This window comes from Dasypus novemcinctus, chromosome 25 (assembly GCF_030445035.2).
Source record: "Dasypus novemcinctus isolate mDasNov1 chromosome 25, mDasNov1.1.hap2, whole genome shotgun sequence".
Classification (NCBI taxonomy): domain Eukaryota; kingdom Metazoa; phylum Chordata; class Mammalia; order Cingulata; family Dasypodidae; genus Dasypus; species Dasypus novemcinctus.
In genome coordinates, this window is record NC_080697.1 from 34562791 (window position 1) to 34583787 (window position 20997).

The 20997-nt window shown below is 43.2% G+C and overlaps 1 protein-coding gene and 1 non-coding gene across 4 annotated transcripts in view; both read right to left on the minus strand.

The window, feature by feature from the left end:
• Positions 1-246: 246 nt before the first annotated feature.
• The window catches only part of ASAP2 (ArfGAP with SH3 domain, ankyrin repeat and PH domain 2), a 211497-nt gene continuing 190746 nt past the window's right edge, over positions 247-20997 (minus strand). For 2 of the 3 annotated variants that reach the window (XM_058287891.2, XM_058287892.2), the window contains 7 exons: positions 14462-14714; positions 12367-12501; positions 10367-10538; positions 5461-5510; positions 4932-5020; positions 4380-4502; positions 247-2700 (listed from right to left, as the gene is read on the minus strand). In XM_058287891.2, the coding sequence (XP_058143874.1) occupies positions 2626-2700; positions 4380-4502; positions 4932-5020; positions 5461-5510; positions 10367-10538; positions 12367-12501; positions 14462-14714 (897 nt within the window). In that variant the 3' untranslated portion in view covers positions 247-2625. The remainder of the gene's footprint in view (positions 2701-4379; positions 4503-4931; positions 5021-5460; positions 5511-10366; positions 10539-12366; positions 12502-14461; positions 14715-20997) is intronic. The other variant, XM_058287893.2, reaches the window with a different exon arrangement.
• On the minus strand, positions 19528-19592 carry LOC111763857 (small nucleolar RNA SNORD78). The gene has a single exon (XR_002796605.1). It is a non-coding gene; the product is annotated as a small nucleolar RNA SNORD78 (small nucleolar RNA).

Here is a 20997-nt window from a genome sequence, read left to right on the forward strand (position 1 = left end):
AGCAGCCTGCCCAGGAATGGCGCCGCCCACACTTCCCGTGCCGCTGACGACAACAGAAGCGGACAAAGAAACAAGACGCAGCAAATAGACACCAAGAACAGACAACCAGGGGAGGGGGGGAAATTAAATAAATAAATAAATCTTTAAAAAAAAAAAAATTTCATGTAAAGTATGCTAGTATAATTTCTAAAACAAGGACTCTTACTACACAACACTTTAAGATTAAAAACATTAAAAGTAAAACCATTGTCAGTTTAAAAGTATTTTATTTTTTCCCAGTCAAATGACTAGTTAACAAGAAGAGTAAACTTATTAAACATGCTCTAATTATAAATCACTGCATTAAGGACAATGAAAATAAGAATTGATTTAGGTTATACAATATAAACAGTTGCGTTGCAACTAGACCAAAGTAATCAAGTGAATGAATTGAATTTCATACATCTCAAATAGCATTCCAAGCTGCATATTATGTTATCCACTCCTTAACAAATAACACAGTAACTATTAGTCTGTGCACATATTTCTGAGTCATCATCCCTTGAAGATCTGATGGACATGGCATGCAAAATGCCAGGATCTTGCAGCTGAAGTTCATGAAACAAACTTTAAATATAAATAGGTATGTACAATGTTTTCCTTTCTTTCAATTGTTTTGGTTTTTTTTTTTTTTAATTTGCAAAGAGCAAATACCTAGGAAAGGATTTAGTGGGGAAGTTAATGTATTTTTTCCTCTGGCAAGAATATTAATTACTGCACAATAGCACCACCAAATTGTAGATTGGAAAAATATTTCCTAGATATTCATGTACCAGTGAACCTGACATATCTGCTTGGGAAATGAGTTCACATGCTGATAGGAATCAAATTTAATTCCTTAGATAGCTGGCACCAGGCGGTCAAAAGGCTGGTTGTAAGATACAGTATGTTGGAGGACTGTGTTAAAATATACATAAGAAGTGCACTGTGCAAAATACATCTGTTTACTTTCTTAAATCTATGGGAAAATTAACTAAATGGAGGGCTCAAAACAATGGAAATTAACAATTAGTGAAAATAGATGTAGTGCTTTAAAAAAAAGACTTTAATTACAGATGTAACACATTTTTCACCCAGAACTCTGAACGGCAAAAAAGAAGTTGCCATACATCATAAAACATTCCAGTTTGTTTTTTTTATGATATTAACAAAAAATACAATGCAATTAATGAAACAAAAAAGTACACCTACATGAGTTTTGCATGGTAAAGACAGGCTGCTTCAATCAAATGTACCATCATTACAAATGCAGTATAGCATTTCTGCCTTGCTTTCCAAGCCTATATTAAATTTATTCTTTTACCTTTTGTAAAAGTCCAAGTGGGTATCATATGCCTTTTTATTCTTAGGAAGTGCCGAAATTCCCAATATTCCTACTATGAAGCTTATGTTCACAATTACTAAATAGAGGTATGACAGTCAAGTTCATTAAACTAATGCATTTTGATTTTTTCATATACAACCTAATTTTTTTCCACCTGTAGCTAAAGTTTAAGCATGATGTAATGGGCTTAATACTAAAATTGGGATGTTTGGGAGTATTTTATTACCTGGGATCTACAGATTCCTGATAAGCTCTTGATTTCACAAATAAATGAACAGATTAAATTTCAAGACAGTGTAACTACCATTCCTGTTGGTATATTATATAAATACAAGACACGAAACTGAGTAAACATTCTCATGTGCTAGAAAGGGAAGGCAGTGGTACACTCAGTAGGAAACAGCAAATAAGATGTGTTAATTATGTCATGGTCTGTACCACAATATTGTTTGTGTACAGTTGCTTTCTTTGTGATTAAGGAAACTCAGGAAGGCAAATTCTAAAACACCTAAAGCATATAACTAATTTGAAGAACTGTTTTACAATCCATTATCCTTAATTTTTAACCAAATTCAGGAAATGCAGTTTTTATATAACCCCCTGGAACTGAATTAATGGCTTTTTACCATATGTTGCAATAAACCATTTGTTTGGAAGTATGACTGCTCACAGTAACAGGTTATACACACATGCAGGATATAATGATAGTTGCGACTCATAAATTAGAGCTAATGTATAAAACATTCAAGTTACTTTAAATAAACATTGGGTGGATTTCAAAGGAATACCTGTCCCTTAAGAGTGAACTGATAGTATTTTATCAGAAATCTGGGGCTGGGATATAGACTTCTAAGCAACATCTGACTGGCTTCCTAAAATAACAATTGCTCTAAACGTCACCATATCCAGAATCAGGCCAAGGAAAGCAGGAAGACTTATTTCCAGTACTCTTAATGTAAGCATTTTTTGGTGTAAATTTAGGAACTTGATAATATAGTTAAAGCAACTTTTCAGTTCACCTAGGAAATTCAGTTTTTCCTAATAAAAGTATAGCAATGTTTCATGAAAACGGCAAATTATAAAAACAATTCATTTATATATAAAAATTGCCTTCAGGTTTTTAAAACAGAACAATGGCATTAGAGAAAGTGGGCTACAGTACAATACAATCTATGAATCTGGTTATCTGGTAAGAGTTTTGGAACCAGTAATGAAACAGGAACATAAATAACAACTGTTAAATGTTTTTGTTCAGTAGCGATTTAGTCAGCAATAAAGTGCACAAATGATACAGGGAATGCTCCTTTGCGACTGGGATCTCCATCAATGTGGCCAATCTGAAATAAGTAAAAGTTTAGTTTGTTTAAATTCCAAATGTTGGAAACTCTGAAGGCTGTTACAGCATGTGGTGACTAAAGATTTTTTTGGTTCAGAAGAATCTATTCTGAGAAACAGTCTATGAATATTTTGGGTAAAACATCACAGCTATTTCTTCCTTTCACTTTTCAAAAAGTGCATGCCTACTATTGTGTAAGGCTTTGTAAGAGGTGTCTTGTGTGTTTGCACCCGAGGACACTCGTGCCAGCTAATATTGTTTAGTCCTCCTAGCAGCCTAAAGAGGCAGACAGAATAGCTACCATGACCACCATTCCCACTTTTTTTTTTAAGTTTGAAGCAGTTGAATGCCAGATAAGTTTGTGAACTAAACAGTCACAGTGGCAAAGGTGTGACTTGGCCCCATATAAATTTAATCAAGCATTATGAGAGATTTCAGTAAAAATTCCCGCCCCCCCCCATAAATTCTATAAATTATATACAAAGTATGATCACAACAGTATGGAAGATGTAGGCAAATAAAAGTCTAGATTTTACACGAAGGTGAAAGCCTGGCCTGCTCCCTTCTGCTTGCTGGCAGGTCTCTGGAAGATGTAAGGGCAGTTGGGGGAGGGAATAAGCTCAAATCCTTTGATCCCTCTGTATAGGCCACACACTACTGCCTCCCGCAGAACGCTGGAAGCCAGGAGGGGTGCGTCCCTTTTGTTACCTGTGTTGTGGCAAGGCCGATGGAAAGAGAAGTTCCTGACTGACACTGTTTATTTTAATGCCCCAAGGGGAAATGAGGCCACAAGAAAGAACCCGGAGTCCATCCATGTCAGAGTCAGCATGCAAGGCCTCTGGAGGCAGAGGCTTTACAATTTTAACTCAGGTGGGATAAGATTCTTCACTAGACAAAGCAATTTCCAAAAGTCTTGAGATATCACAACTGTGAACTATCTGCTATTTGAGCTCCATCTACAGAAGCAAATTGGCATGTCTACTGTGCAGAAGACAATGACAAGTAATTCATATCCATACTTTATATGGTTTTAATGCTATTGCCCTCATTTTATAATAGCAGTTCTGTTGGATGCTTACTGTATACCTAAGCTCACTCAATCTTTACAACATTGTAAACCTTCCTTTACAGATGAAGTGGCTAAGGCTTAAAGATAGAAACACCTTGCCCAGGCTAAAAAACGGCTGAGTATGACTTCTTAGGGTCATCTGGCTTGAAACCCCATGCTCCTTCCACTCCTGCTCCCACCCAGCACGCCTGACCAGGCCCACAGCTCCTCTTTGAACTAAGGCTGCCATACAAGGATTCTGTCCTCTAGGTCAGCTCTATCTATACTCCTCACTCCACTAAGTCAGTAAGGTGGGGAGGGTGGTGACAACTCTTCAAGTGTGGTTTGTAAACTGCAGCCCACGGGGCCTGCCCACCCAAGTAAGGAAAAGGGAATGGGGGGGGGGGGGAAATCAGGCCTATTTGCAAGTGGATGGAAATAGAGCAAGAGACAGCTGAGGATATTCAGGGGCAGAAGGGAGTCAGCAACCCCTGTGGACTGGAAAGCAGCACTCAGGCCCTGCTCAAAAGGAGGTGGAGAGACCCTCCTGTGACCAGCTCTCATGGGCCTGGTGGGTAGGGGATTCAGCTCAGCCCCTTCCTGGACTCCCTACAGGACCCAACCAGACTCACCCACCACTCTTGATCTTCCTCCCCATCCACAATGATCACGTCTCCCTCGGAGAAGGTCAGCTCATCTGGGTTGTCGGCCACACAGTTATAAAGGGCTTTGACCCGCTTGGGCTTCAACTTTGTCTGAGTCAAAGGAGAGGAGAGAAATGTTATTGTGGCAGGGAAGCATAGCTCTTAGGGCAGAGAATTAGACCTTTACTTCCAGCTGGTTTCAGAGGTCCCGTACTGTACCCATGCCTGGGAAAGCTCACAAGATGTCAATGTGGGATAGATCAGTGTAGCTCAGGAGCCAAGAAGACTTCTAGAAGGTGGAATGAATCAGGACAGGAAGAGAAAAGGGAAGAAATTCCAGCAGAACGAAAAGCATAAGCAAAGAGATGGAAAAGTAAATCCAAACAACCAGGGAGCCGCCAAGAAGAGGCCTATTCCCTTAACTCCTCCCCCAGGCCTCATAAGGGGGGTGGGGGTGGGGGAGCAAACCTATACATTTCTGGCTAGAGCCAAGGGGAAGAGAAGGAGGGGTTTGTTGAAGACTTTTGGGCTTCCACTTACTATTTGTGACTTCCTGGGCATGGGTGCTGGTGGCTGCATGGCCAAGGTGTTGGACAGAGAACCCAGAGCTTCTGTTCCAGAGAGATCCACTGTTTTTAAGACCAAAACGAGTCAACTTTACAATATGCTCCAAGGAAAAGCATGAGATACAGTCAATATAAAAGCCATAGTGCCATTACTGAAAGGCAAATTTCCCAACATTTCCCAATGTGTTAAGGGTTAAGTGCCCTAAAGCCCAGGAACGTTCTGACTTCCATGCAGCCATTATAGATTATTCAAGGGATGCAAGCGCCAAAATGTGAGGTAGGTGCCATCACGTTCTCTAACTTAAGATCCCCATCAGCAGAAGGGGACAGTAATGTGGGACTCCAGCTCAATAGGAGTATGAGAGGCTCTGCTGAGGGAAGGATGGCCACTGAATTGAAACAGCTGAGTCTCGATACAGGGGTGACCACTTGGCTGGAAACACCACCCACTTCTTTGCCCCCACGGACCAAGCAGGAACTCCAGTTCCAAGTTAAATAGTTACCAGGTCCTCTCGGCTGGCCTTTGCTGAGCATTGGGGTTGACTTGTCAGCCCTACAAAGAAAGGGAAAAACAGATTTACTGAACAGCTGAGGTCTGAATGGCACATACTACCTGCCTCCAACTCACCCCTTTTGTAAGGGAACCATGTGTACTTCAGTTAAAAAGTGTGAGTTAATTTCATCAATTCTCATTCAACTACCTCTTTTATAGGACAGGAAGAATGAGAAGCCAGAGAAAAAGTGCTGGATCCAATGTTCCTGGTCCTTACCAGGGCTCTTCCCAAAGCCTCCCTACCCATGCGGGCCTGAAGCCAAGATCTGGGCAAGGGGCTGCCAGTTCTCTTCCCCATTAGGGGCCGTGATCTCTTCATGTGTACAAGGGTGGGGCTGAACCTTGGTCTCGGGGGCCTGGTGGCTGCTGGGACCTATACAAGCACCCATGCTCCCACACACTGTGATCCTGCTGCCCGCAGCCTGTGCGGCTGTCCATGACCACAGCCCCCATCTATGAGCCTCCTGTTCTGGTATAGACCAAAGCCAGAAGGCAGAAACACCAAGTAAGCGGAGTGGTTCCCAGGACCAAGAAACAGGTCTATTAACTCTGAGACTTGGTACCTGGTAGGCTTGGATAAATGGATTTCTTGGCATTTTCATCTGAAAAAGGCATAACCATTCTGCCAACCCTCAAAACAAGGTCAAGTGTCAGGATGTCTGTGTTGAGTCAAGACAGGAGCCATCTCTTGGGTTCCCTGGTAAATCTTGCTGGACTTAGCACAGAGCAAGGCACCCAACTGGGATTTGATAAATGATGGGAGGGGACTGGAGAGTGGAAAAGCAAGACTGGGAGAGGCAGTATGGGATGAAATTCTTTCAGTTACAGGCTTACTTGCTTCAGAATGTTTTCTTTGCTGCCCAGAATGAACCCTTGTGGCCTGCAGTCTTGGAGTGAAAGTGAAGAAAACAGAACATGGATTTTGCTTATATTTTGAGGAAATGAAACGGCATAAAAGAGGCCCCACCATCAATATCTCTTGGTGTGAGATGTCTCAAGAAATGATGCCAACCCGTCAGCCATCAACTAGGAAAGGCCTGATCCTCTAAGACAAGGGCCAGCAAACTTCTTTGAAAGGGCCAGACAGTACATTGTTTAGGCTTTGTGGGCTATAGGGTCTCTCACAACTTTCAAATCTGCCACTTAAGTGTGAAAGCAGCCGCATGGCTGTGTTCCATCCAGTAAAGCTTTGTTTAAGGACACTGAAATTTAAATTTCTTATAATTTCATAGTCATGAAATAATATTTCCTCTTTTGATTTTTTCAACCACCTGAAAATGTAAAAGCCCTTTTCTTATCTTGCAGGCTGTACAAAATCAGGTGGTGGGCCAGATTTGGCCTGCAGGCCAGTTTGCCAACCCCTGCTCTAAGAGAACAAGTGCGCAAATCCACATTTATACCAAGGACAAAATTATGGTGGGTGGGGTTGGAGGGAGGGCTTTTTACTTTATAAGAGGACCCTTAAAAACAGAATTCCACTGGGCATTTACAACATGGTTCGATTCACCCAAATTTGTTTTAGATACACTCTAACATCACGTGCTTTACCCTGCCACCCTTTCCTTCCAGTCAGGACCATGCTAGAGAGGAAATTCATGCAGCAATCCCTAGCTAGAACTCTTCTGAGAACCCAGAAAGCAGCAAGAGAAGCCTCAGAGACAGACCTTACCCTCGACAGCCAACACCCAATTACCCTCAGAGTTCCCTCTGATGACTGCCGAGAGCCCACTGGTTCTTAATTATAACTTCGACGTTGTGATTTGGTCACTAAAAGAACAGCAGCTTGGAAAGCACAAATCAGGTAAGAGGGAAGAGAGAAGAAAGCCAGCACAAGGGGACAGGGATGTGGGGGTGCAGAGAGGAGCAATGCCTGAATGCAAGCTGCTAGAGGAGCGTGAGGCTCTGCTGAGGGAAGGATGACTGCTGAAAAGAAAAGCTGGGCCTGGACCTTAAAGCAGGAACTAAGGAAAAGCACAGCCTGTGGCCATTTACCATAGAGAAAGGTAATTCTCACGGGCGCTTGAGAGCATATTCGTTGCTGCATAACTCAGTAACAGATTATATTTCCTACACACTGTGTAAGAATAGGAAGGCAAGGATATGCAAACCTATTTTAGGAAGATGTCTTACAAAGCAGCACTAAAAGAATTCTGAGTCTTTTGGTAAAAACTGGCAAATTAGGTATATTTACTTCTACTTCCTCCACGGAAAAGCATTAAAAAAAAAAAAAAGATTTAAACCTGAAAGAACAAAGAGGACTGAAAAGTAAGTAAAATGTTGAAAACTGGAAATGGAAGAATGAATTGTAACTCATGTAGTTGATCTGAGGAAGAGGAATCCTAAGCTGCTAGTAAGGAAAGCTTGAAAGACTCTAATTTGTCCTTCAGAGTCCCCAGAAGGGTCAAGAACCTCTGGATATGAAGACAAGGTATAAACAAAGATTGGTCAAGAATTTGTCTAAGGAGTAACTAAATTCCTGGATATCCACCCCACCTGAATATCCCCACTGAAGAATGCCTCTGTTCTTGGAGAAGGTAAAACAGTGGGTGTCTGGATTGAAGGACATCAGGGGCAGTTGTTGTAGCTATCTTTAAAAAAAAAACAAAAAACAAAAAACAAAAACAGAGGGACTAAAGTAAAGCTTAACTTTATTTCTTTACTCGACTCCCAGAAAACTTACACCCTTTAGGCAAAAGACTAGAAGACTGTTCTCTAGGGGGTCTGAGTAGCCCAAGAAAAAAAGACTAAAAATGGCCCAGTCAGATCACTCAATAGTAAAATGCAATGGGCAGCTCTGAGTCTTAGGGTACAGTCTGTAGGTCAGTTTTTAATACCCCACCTGGAACATTCAGCATGGAACACTAGATTAATAGGGTCACCTCTAACACAATATAGGTCAAAACAAATAGAAAAACCTAAACCAGAGAAAAAAGCTATGCAGAAAGCCAAAAACTAGACCACTACCACAAAAAAGCACCATCATTAATATTTTCTTAGAGACCAGAAAAAAATGGTTTCATGACACAAAAATAGGACATTATTAAACAGCTCAACAGAATTAGAAAGGCCACTTGGAAATTATTATATGGTAGCAGAAATGAAGAACTCAATAAAAGAACTAAAAGATAAAGCTGAGAAAACCTCTCAGTAGATTTTAAAAACCAAAGCAACAAGCAAACAAAATAGAAATGGAAACTACAAGGTGGCAAAGAGGCTGGCCAATGATGAAAAATGCATGTTCCTTCCACAGGGCAGAGCTGTGGCTGGGAAGCAGCTGCCCAGCCAGGGGCAGTATTTCCAGCCATCCCCACACTCCAGCTCCTCAGCATCTGGTGGGGCCATGTGGTCAAAGCAGTATGAGTGGAAATGATGTTTGTAGCCCCAGGCCAAGCAGACTCAGGAATGGTACGAAGAAGCCCAGCAGGGACAAGAAAGCTTATGCAGAGAAGAGGAGGTGGAGGCAGAGATGGGAGATCTGTTTCATAAAGGGGTTGTGACTGTCAGTCAATATGGGAGTAAATATGGTTTCTCATCATCACAGAAGGAGCTACAAATACAGAAAAAGAGAAATGAGAATGAACCTCGTGGTGCTGGATTGGTGTGTGTTTTCACAACACTCTTCCAATTAAGAGGTGGAATCCATGACTCCCTGTGCCATTCCACAGTCCCCACCCGACTGTCACATGAATCTGGCTCTGTCCCTGCTTGGCCGAGGCCTCTCTTTGGGACCTTTTCTTAGACTCAGCCACCACGATGTGAGGATGCCCACGTTCCACGGAAGGCTGCGCACGTGTTGGTGCTCCAGTCGCCAGGCCCAGCCGGGCCGGCAGCCGGTAGCTGCGCTGACTACCAGAACAGTGAAATGAAGGCACCTCCAGACGACGCCAGCCCAGCTGGCAAGTGGCTCCTATGGCATATGACTCCCAGAACTTGAGTCTTTCTCATCTAAGGCCCAGATACTGAGGAGCAAAGAGAAGCCCTCCTGACTGTGACTATCCAAACTCCTGACAGGGAGTCCATAAACATAATAAAATGGTTGTGTTTTATGCTGGAATGGTTACTTAGAACAACTGAAATTGGAGCTAAATGTGTATGTATATTTATATATGTGTGTGTGAGTTTGTGTGCATTCCCCAGCCAGTGAGTTTGTGTGTATTCCCTTCCCAGGGAGGGCCTGGGAGTGGTGACATCCCAATAGCAATAAGCCCCTAGATCTAGGCTTCTAAATATCATTTCCACTAAAAGGAACCATTTTGCGTAAGTAAGATCCAAATTAAGAGTCATGAACTATTCCTTTTTTGCAAGAAAGGACATTGTTTGGACAAGTGGCAAAACCTGAATGGAGACTAAGGATTAGATGGTAGTAATGGATCAATTCATTTCCTGATTTGCTGGCTATATTGTGTGTATGTAGAAGAATGTCATTGTTTGCAGAGGGTCCATGTGTTCAAGATAATCTTGCAAGTCAACAAGAAGAAGAAGAGAGATGACCTTGTACCTTGAGGACTCCAAAAATCCCAGTGTCTGTACAAAACAGACATCTGGATTCATTACGTGGATATAATAAATACATTTGTAAACAATTTCTACAGTTTAAAAATTCTTAGGAATGTTTTCACAAGTTCCTAAAATGAATTACTATTATGACCCTTTAAACCTGATAAATGAATTAGGAACTCCCGGTCCCAAATGTTACGAAAATAGAAACACTGGAGATTTCAAATGTTCCCACAGACAACTCAGCCGATGAACTAAGCTGGGATCACTGCCGTTTTGGAAGCCCCTTGAACACATGAAGCATGGGTGGCTGGTTTTTGCCAGGGCCTCAGCAGGATGTTTAAGAGAGGCAGGGTTACCCGGGAGCAGGCTTCTTCTGAGGGAGGCGGCTGGGTGGCTGGGGCGGCAGGGGTGGAGGTGTGGGTTTGCCTTGTGGGATCCCAGGCTGCGCTGGCTTGGTCTGCTGACCCAAGGCTTCTACCACACTGGGTGTTTTTGCTACAGGAGGGGGTGGTGTGGGAGTCAGAGGATCTGTGGAGAGAGAAAACAAGAGAGAACACAAGAGAGGGTCAGACTTCAGCACTTTACACTTCCCAGCCTTCTTGCCTGAGGCTTTTCAAATACTGTCTAGCTTTGTTCTACTGATATTTACTAAGGGAACACTCTAATGCTGTTTTGCTGCAGATTTTCAGAAACCTATTAGTGGGGAGGGGGCAGAGAGTCCTTTCCAAACTAATAAGGATACTGCAAGCCAACTCATGATTAAAAATTTTCTACTAGTTGCTAAGTATTTTCTCACCTAAGAACTCCCCATTGGGAAGCGGACACAGCTGTGTGTGTGCGATCCTAAGGCTTAGAGGAACAGCAGCAGTAGGCTGAAGTCTGGGGCCAACTTCTGGCCCTAGGTCCAACCTTGGGTGGTTGTGCCTTCTTGGATTAGAACTCTTTTTGCCTCAGCTGACCCACCACCAAAAGGGAGTGATGCCCTACCCATTTCACCAGGCTACTGAGCAAGGTTAAATGTGAGGAAAAGTAGTGAAGAATTAACTTTGTGCAAGGCTCCACAATCTGTGAGGTGGGCACAGTGAAAAACTTCATTATTATTACATTTTACAGAAAACAAGTTCAAGTGATTTACCAAGGTCAGACAGCAAGTAAGAAGTAGAGCTAGGTATTGAATCCATGCCTTCTTTCCCCCAAATTTACCCCCTTTCTAGCAAACACTGGAGCACCCTCTGTCTGGCAACGTCACCGTGTTTTCCTTGCTAAGGGTGGTATCTGCCTCAGGATGGGAGGCTACTACGTAAGGAGTTAGGGAGAGGCGCCTTTGGTTGATCCAAGAGGTGTTCTGGGTAAGGAAAATGAAGGAATTTGGTGTACAGTCTTTCTTTTCTTTCTTCATTCTTGTTTCTTTTTTCTGTTTCAAAGGAAATATGAAAGGTAGACCCTAGCACACAAAATCTACAGTGCCAGGGGCACCAGACTGAGGGGCAGGAAAGTGGGCCCTGGCTCCCCCTGACTGCCCCCTTGCCCAGTGACCCCGGTCTGTCTGCAGCTCTGCCCTGCTCCCCACCAACACCCACCTCTGGGTCTCAGGCGTCCCTGGAACACCCTCTGTTCAGTGGTTTTGTCACCAACGTCACAAAAAAGGAAGGAGCTGATGCTGCTCCAAGGCCCAGCTTAGACACATATGGCTCTTACTGTAGCTTGTGCTGGGATTTCTCTTCTCTAATTTATTTTCCTAAATTCAGTGTGTGTTCACAAGCACCTTGACCTAGGAGTACTCTAATTTCCCTTAAAGCATCCTTAAAGCAGATGACAGAACCCTGCCTCCCTCCTTCAGCTGACGCAGAGCAGGAAAAAGGCAGCAGCATTACCGATCCAGTGAAGACCCAGTGGAAGCCTCTGCCTCTGCGTGGTGGGGAAAACCCTCTTCCCGCAGCCTCCCTACCCTAGTTTTTGCTGACTTTCGACTACATGTTGACAGTGAAGTAAACCACATCCCAGACTGTGATCCAAATGACTGTCCCCAAATACCGAAAACCAACAAAAGGAAAACCCTGGGTTAATGTGCAGAAGGAGGAAATGTTACTAAAATGCTCAGGAAGACAGAGGAGGAGAGTGCGTGGGCCACGTTGGGGTAGGTGTGGGTGGGCACAGACAGGAGCCTGCAGCTGGGGAGGACGGGGGTGAGAAGAGCTGGGGTGGCCACACGCAGAAGAGCCATGGGTCAGGCACGTGTGTGGAGCAATGGAGTGAGGGGATCTGCGGCTCTCTCCCCCTCTGGCTGCCAAAAGCATCCCCTGCCATCCAGACCTACAAAGCACACCGGCAAGAAAGGAAAAAGGAAACCACGTACTGGTAGATGTCACGCGAAGAGGGGGCAGCGGTGGGTGGACAGCTGGCGGATCTGACGAAGATCGCTGCCGGCTTACAGCGTCCACACTTACAGAGTTTGTCTTCCACAGGGTGTTAGCTGAGGAGGCTGTCTGAACTAAACCCAAGCACACACACGCACATGCACACACACAGAACAAAAACAGAAACAAAACACTGCATTATTGATCCTCTCCCTTATAAAATGGTCAACACGACCCTTCTAGAACAGCATCAGGAGAACACATAGGATGCTATTTTTTAAAATTACGGTGCTTATCTCTTATCTGGAAGATAGACACTGACATTTACCAAACCAGAGATGTTTTAAGAAAATTTTCAGATTTTATTTTTCAAATGCAAATGTTTTTTAAAGAGGGAAATAACCAATACCCATCTCCTGCACATGGAAGTTCAGCTCCTCCTTATCCTTCCACCAAGCCCCTCCTTGTGAGCCCACAGGAGTCAGTGCTGTTCACAGGCAGTGACTTGATCTGCACGCTCCCTACTGACCCCCTGCAAACATATTGTTGGCCAGAAGTAAGGCAGGTTCAGTGACCCACAAACGAACGAGCATTTCCTTTTCCACACGTCTTTGCTCTGCCTCGCAAAGCTCCATTCTCTTCCTCACCGGGGAGCATCTCCTCAGGCGCATAGAGCCAAGGTAGCCCCGTGTCTGAAGCTGTGCCCGGCCCACCCAGGAAGGCCAGGCCTGGAAATGAAAGCGGGCCACTCCCTTACAAGGACACACACAAAGGTCCAGGGGAAGCCTTTGCACCTCTCCTGCGGTGAACAAAGTCTGTCCCACCAGGGTCAGGCATACAAATGTCAGCTCCCTTTAGTATCTGTTGTGCAGGAATTCCATTGTAGACCAAGTGTGGAAGAGAAGGGGAGCAAGAGAAGTGTGCAGAGGTGGACAGCGGACATGGATTACAGTCTACACTATCAGAAGATAAAATGACACTAAAGACAAGAATGGCAAAAAGAAAAAAAGAAACAAAAAACCCACAATTCCTTAATTCCAAGATATTAGGAAAGAAATAAACAGAAATGAAGAACTTTCCATTCCTTTTATATGACCCAATGGAGAAAATTAAAATATTTCCTCAGATAACACACAGAGTCAGTAAAAACTGTGAATGGAATGGAGATGACCAAATCACTTCAACTCTGGGACTTTAAAATGCAAGTATACGTGATATGGAAGGAGAAGGGGAGAAGACAATGTGAGGCCCCATAAGGACCCAGCACAGCTACTGCCCTTCACTTGCTAGACCTGCATTCAAGGAGCTTCATGGGCAATGAACCTTAGGTACTAGACACGTTACTTAATTTTTTTGGGGGGGGATGGGCTTCAATTTCTTTTGGGCTTATAAAAGTACAGCAACTATGTGCTGTGATAGACCAACTGAGGTAAATGTAGCATGCTTTTTTACACTGAAGGCATGGGTAGTGCCCTCAAAGACTAGCTTGTATTTTTATAATTAGGCTGAGCCTTATTCCCAAAATTAGTCTTTTTTATCCTTGATTTTGTGGGGAGCATAGAGGTAAGAAATACAGGCAGACTGACTGTACACTTTGGATGGATTGTATGGTAGGAATATATTTCCATAAAACTGCTTTAAAAGAAAGAAAGAAGTACAGCAGGTGCCACAGGCTGGCCTACAGTGCAGGCAGAGGAGAAATAAAAAAGGCAAAGGGGGGTTTGGTGAGCGGTGAAAGTTAAAGAGAAACGAAACTGGAAGAAGGTCTACGGGAAAACACCTCATGGCTTCCAGCCTCAAGAAGTGGCCCATCATCTTGAAGGCTACTCTGGTGGGATACCCAAATCACGTACGGACGTAACACCTCTGCCCAGAATGAGATACCACCCCTTGGCATGTTAAGACTCATGGAATCTTTCTTTACAAAGTAAACAGAAAATAACGACGAAACGAAAGACCCCTAATGAAAAAGAAACATCCTGATACTGGCCCAAATGCCATATAGTTGGGGTCAAAGCAACTACAAACTTCCTAAAGCAAAAAACAACACAAAATCCTTTCAGCATCAGCAAGGAGCTGCTAATAGTTTTGTACCTTTGCCGACATTCCGGGGAGGGAGTGGGGGCGCACTGGTGGTACTGGGGGCTGCAGGCTGGGTGGGTGGGGGGCTGCTGCTCAGGAGGGCTCCGTATGTCTCATTCTGCAGGATGCTAGGCACAAAACCTCTCTGCTTGTCCTTGGCAAGGCTCGCGGCATCTCTGGCCAATGACGCAGCATTAGACTGTAGCTGGTTTGATCCGAGCTGGTAGAAGCTGACAGGCCGGTCTTCCCGTCGACTGGGGCTAGGCTACAGAAGGAATATCAGAGCAGGGGTGTGTGAGGAAACACGTAGATCTCTTGTTTATAACTTTCATTCTAGTGGTGAAAACCTCATGGAGATCATTTCTACTTGGTCATTCACACCATTTTAGCTCTGAACTGTTTTAAGAGAGTTGAAAGATTTAAAACACACACATAAGCAAAAAAGCCAGGATGTACAAGTTATAACCTTCATCCTGTAAAGGATTGAAAATATGTGTTCGCCTTACTAGCCAGTGATCTTAACCTAGAGCTGCATTTTCACGCATTCTCCTCTTATAAACACACTTTCTTGGATTATGTTAACCGTATAGCTGGCTCTGGCTACCCAGCTGCACTCCCTAACAGTGGTAAAATTGGGTTAAAACAATGTTTTCTTCCTATAAGCAAGGGATTCTTTAGACTTCTCTAACTCGGGGTCGGCAAACCATGGCCTGCAGACTACATCTGTTTTTGTAAATAAAGTTTTATTGGAACCCAGTCATGCCTGGTCATTTATATATTATCTATGGCTATTTTTGCACCACTCTGGCAGAGCTGAGTAGTTGTAACAAAGACTGGGATATTTTAGGCCCACAAGCCTAAAATATTTACTCTCTGGCACTTTAAAAAGGAACTTTGCTCATCCTGCTCTAACTGAAGGCCACTTGCTCTACTGGAAAACTCATGCATGGACTTGTGATGGAAGTCATTTAGCTCTGACTCATATTTCAAATGTCAGCTTCATTATAATGACTATGACCTTGAGCAAATGACTTAGGCCTGTGTTTTAGTTTCCCAGCTGCTAAAATAAATACGATACAGTGAGTTGGTTTAAACAAAGGAATTTAATTGGCTTGTGGTTCGGAGGCTAGGATAACTCCAAAATCAAGTTGTCATCAAAGTGATGCTTTCCCTCAGAAGAATGTGGCTTCTTGGGGATGGCTGTCAGCGATACTTTGTTCTTGGTTTCCCTGTCACATGGCAATGCACATGGTGGCATCTTCCCTTTTTCTTCTGGGTTCCACTGATTTGCAGCTTCTGTCTGTTTCTCATGACTTCTTCTCTGTATCCCATTTATATAGGACTCCAGCCATATTGGATTAAGGTGCCCCCTCAGTCAGTTTGGCCTCACCTTAACTAATAACATCTTCAAAGGTGCTTTTTACAAATGGGTTCGCACCCACAGGACCATGGGTTGGGACCTGAACATGTCTTTTGTGGGGGACACGATTCAACCTAAAACAGTCACCCTCTGGACTCCCAAAAGGCATGTTCTTCATACATGCACAATACAATTCATCCCATCACAACATCCTAAAAGCCTTAAACCATTTTAGAACAACGCTAAGTACAAAGTCTCAGCAAAATCTGTTATGAGTGTGGTCTGTCCAAGGGCAAAATTCCTCTGTCTGCTAGACCTGTAAAACATAGAAAACAAGTTTTCTGCTTCCAATATATAATGAAGGGACAGGCATAAGTTAAATATTCCCATATCAGGAGGGAGAAATTGGTAGGAAAATAGTAGTCACAGGTGGCAAACAAGTCTGAAACCCAGCAGGGGAAGCCCCTTAGATTTCAAGCTCTGCGAGTCATCTGCTGCTCAATTCTTTGTCCCCTGGGCCTGATGGAGCAGCAGCCCTACCCCTTCCAAGCTTCTGTGCAGGGGCCATGTTCTCCCCAAACACTGGGCTGTAGGTCCTCTCCTCTCTGCACGGGGATAGCGGCCATGCTCTGCAAGAACACTGAGGCACAGGGCCCCTGTCTCTGAAAACTGAAGTGGTAGCACTCTCCCTCAACAACAGGGCTCAAGGCCCACCTAAGTGAGAGAGGGAACCAGCCCATTCCATACATGTGGGTGGGCCCACTCTCTTCCTGTGAGGAGATCTTTTCAGTCCAGTCCTCTGCATGCAGGGTTCTGCCCTTGAAGTCATTCTTCCTTCAGTTCATCCCTTCTCTACTCCTTTCAATCCAGCCTAGCAGTGATTCTGCTCATACAAATTTTGCAAATACCTTGTCAGCTTTGCCTGTGGTTCAAGTGGGTCCAAATCATCAGACAACAGAACTTTCCACGGATCCTTCCTGGTTAACTGAATTTCTAATCCTGTCTCCACTGAAATGGTTGAGTGGATCCACATCCACCCACATCCTGTTTGGCAAAGGGCTGTTCAGTTTAATCCTCACATGGCACCCTATTCTCTGGGGACTCACTTTCCAGAAGCTCAGTAAGGTCCCTAGTAGAGCCACTTTTAGCACTAGTCTCAGAGCATACTATCAGGATATGTTCAGAATTTTCCAAACCATCAATTTCTAGTTTTCTTGTGCTTAAGAGTTCAGTTCTCAGTTTGTCCCATTCCTCACATTTTACTATAAACTGCAAGGAGAAGGCTGCACCTTCCATACTTAGCTTGGAAATCTCCTCAGCTAAATACTGAAGTTCATCACTTAGAAGTTCCACTTTCAATATCAGAATGCAATTACCCCAAGTTCTCTGCCACTTTATAATAAGGTCACCTTTCTTCCAATTTCTGATAACATGCTCATCATTTTTCCTAAGGCCTGACTAGAAATACCTTTCTTGTATTTCCACCAACAGTCTCTTTAAAGCAATCTAGGCCTTTTCCATCAAGCACCTCACAATTCTGGCTTCTACCCATTACCCAATTCCAAAGCTATTTCCACCTTTTTAGGTATTTGTCATAACAACACCCTACTTTCTAGTACCAAAAACTGTTTTAGTTTCCCCAGCTGCTAAAATAAACACAATACAATAATGGGTTGGCTTATACCAAGGAAATTAGCTCAGGTTTTGAGGCTGGGAGAAGCCCAAAACTGGGAAATGGGTTCCCATCCACAGGCTTTTGTGGGGGGTGTGATACAACCCCCAACACCCTGCCAGCCTTAATTCTCATCGGTTAAATAGGGATGCCCTCAAGTGCTTCTCTAGCATAGGGCCAGTGCGTAGTAGGTACTCCATTATCAGCTGTCAAGCCCTGTTGCCCACATGCCCATCTTCCTCATCGAGGCTTTGGCCAAATCAACAGTTCAAACCCAGTTCAGGAGTGCCACACTCAACAGCTAATGGTTTTTCACACATACTTTATTTTGGATTTATGCTTTATTAATATGAATCAATAAAATTTATTTGTTAAAAATTGTGGTAGCATATATACAATGTAAAATTTACTACCTTAAACACTTCCAAGTATATGCACATGATTCAGTGGTGTTAATTATAGACATAATGTTGTGCTGCCATCACTACCATCTATTACCTGAACTTTTCCATCACCCCAAACATAAATTCTGTACCCACTAAGCCTTTTTGTCTTCCAAACCACACGCAGAACAAACCAGCTAGCTATGGTTCTTCTGGACTCCACAGAATGGCAGCAAAAGTTGGACTACAGTGAAGGTTATTGGTGAGTGTTGGCCGGAGGTGAAAAAGGTGTATAATCCTCTCCTCACCATTAATAATTCCTGAATACTTCAATAAAATTTAATCAAATTTGGCTGACAGGCTGCATAGGCAAGTCAGTGCTAGGAGCTGGAGAGAAGGGAAGGCAGGGCAGCAACTATTTCTCTTCCTTAAGGAGCATCACTCAGAGGTTTGCTGGACTTTATAGACTGTGTTGATGTTTGGGGATTTTCCAAGCTGGTGATACACTTCTTCCTAGTTGGTAGACAGGTAGCCTGAAATCTCTAGTTGTAGCAGGCACAGAGCATTACCCACCAGGCAAGGGTTCTGCGTCACCCTTTTCATTTTAATGAATACCCACTTTGACCTTTGTTATTTTCTTCCATCATTTTTTCTTCTGCCTTTGGATTTAATTACTGCTTCCCCACCCTAATTTTTAGAGATACGTCCTTATATCATTATTATCAGCCTTTATTTTTTCTAATATATTCAATTAAGACCAACAAATTCTCTCTAAACCTGGCTCTGGCTGTTTTAGTTTTCCAGGACTGTTATGAGATACATTGCAGGTGGCTGGCTTAAACAGCAGGAATTTATTGTCTTGCAGTTCTGAAGGCCGTAAGCCTGAAATCAGGTATTGGCAGGCCACACTTTTTCAGAAGTATACAGTTTTCTGATGGTGGCGTGCATGCCTCTGCCACATGGTGATCTGTCTTCTTTGGTCTCTTCCTGGGGCTTCTACTTTCATGTCCAAATTCCCTTTGTTTTAAGGGCTTTAGACAGAGGACAAGACCCACCCTGATTCAATTTGGCCTCATCTTAATAGGAGCTTTGAAGGTCCTATTCACAAATGAGTTCACAGCCATAGGGCCAGGAGTTAGGACTTGAGCAGGTCTTATTAGGGACATGACTCAATTCCCAGTAGGCTGTCTACCATGTGATATGTGATCTCTCTTCAAAAAGTATCTTTTAGTGGATATGGCCTAGACTGCACATCCTAAAAGCAGAGCCCAAGGATGAACTTTCAATCTGGGGACGGTTTTAGATTTACAGAAAAGTTGTAATGGAGATATGTAGAGATAAAGACACCAAAGAATTAAAACCCAAGCTTGGGGGAAGAATCTGGGATTCCAAAATGTAATAGAGGCAGTATGTGTTAGGATCTTGGCAGTAGCTGAAATGGACTGTTTTGTGACCAACACAGTGGTCTGCGGGGACTCTGAAGTTGAGACATGTGCTAAGTTGGAATGAGGGTAGTGAATTATTTGTGTAAACTAAGGAAACAGGACAAGCATGTGTAGGGGCTCTATGTGGTGTGTCCATGTTTCTCCTGGAGGGACTGCTCTTGACTCCTTCCTCAAGTAATCACTGCTGTTGAGCTTCTTGTTTTTTGTTAGTTTGTTTTTTCTTAAGCATTAAATCTGTCTACACGCTCATTTCAGGTCAGATGTTTGATCAACATCATTTCGTTCTTGTTGTTTTTGCTAGATATACTTGTATTTTGCTTCCTTGAGCTTTGCTCTATGGTTCTTGAACCAAACCTGCAATACTACCTTCTTTGGGTTGAATGTATGCCCATTTTAAAGGCCATTTCTTTCTGAAGACCAGGGTTTGAGTGCAGGTTCTTGTTGAACAAGATCTTCAAATCTTCTAGTTGTTTTTCAGTGAATGTGGTTTGCTCCCTTTGTTGATGCCTCTGGTGCTTGCCTTTACAATGCCAAGATGTGGGAGACAACACTCTGGTGAGTGATTAAAAGTCATGGTGCGCCTCCTGATGTGACGGGAGAGGAGCACCTTTAGGAAGCTCCTGAGCCTGCCATCTTTTACTCTTGCTCTGTTTGGGTGTTTAGATCCAGTGACCCACACACATACTTTTTAATTCCAAGGAAGTACACTGTGTATGCTAGCCACTCAATGCCATATGCTGTTGGAAAGAGAGAGTGGGGTGGATGAGAGTGAGGACTACGAAGCAGAGCCCTTTTCACTTTTAACATGGATTATGTCACTTCCTTAATCACTTGCTCAAAAACGGGGATGTGATGTGTAACTACCTATGAAGAGATACTTTGAGGTGAGTTTCAAGCTTTCTGTTTTTTTTTTGTTTTCGTTTTTGTGTTTGGTATAGGTAAGTAAGTATAAAATTCAGCAGCTCTTCTCACTTTCATGCTGTTTGGTATCTAATTCAGCAAGGACACTTCTTATTCTATATTTAGAGAAATAGTAAGTAAAGACTTTCATAAGCATTCCACAAACAAGGAACAAATACATTTCCGAAATGTCACATATACATCTTTGGGCATCCTCAATACATATTATAACATTAAAAGCCTTTAAAAGCAGTTAAGAAAAATTAACCACTGAAATATGTTGCACATGGCATTTCCCACTAATGTCAATATGGAACACTTCTGCAGGCATACCTAGTAACACAGTGTTGCAGGGAGAGAGCACAGGGTAGCAGCTAAGAGTTTGGGCTTTGACATCAGACTGCCTGAGTTGGAATCTCAGCTCTGAAGTTTTTTTGAAGGTGTCAACCTTCCTGGGATTCAACAAGGTAAGCAAGACAGTGAGTACTGTGTGCAGAGAGCAGGATAGGAAGACAAGAGATGTGATTCTTGTCCCAAGTCTATTTCTAAAGAGTTGTTTCACTTTGGCCAAGTCAACTTATCTCTTGAGGCTCCAAATTCCCAGTCTGATAAAGGAGGGAACTGGACCCAAGGGGCGGAGTCACTTAATAATTTCACTTGAGTTTTTTAAAAGATCATCTAGTTAAACACGACTGACTGGTCAAACATAATCAACTGTGACATTATTCCATATGAGTGGGCATCCTCTAAAAACCACTAGCATCAAAGGTCCTTTCCTTCATATCAAT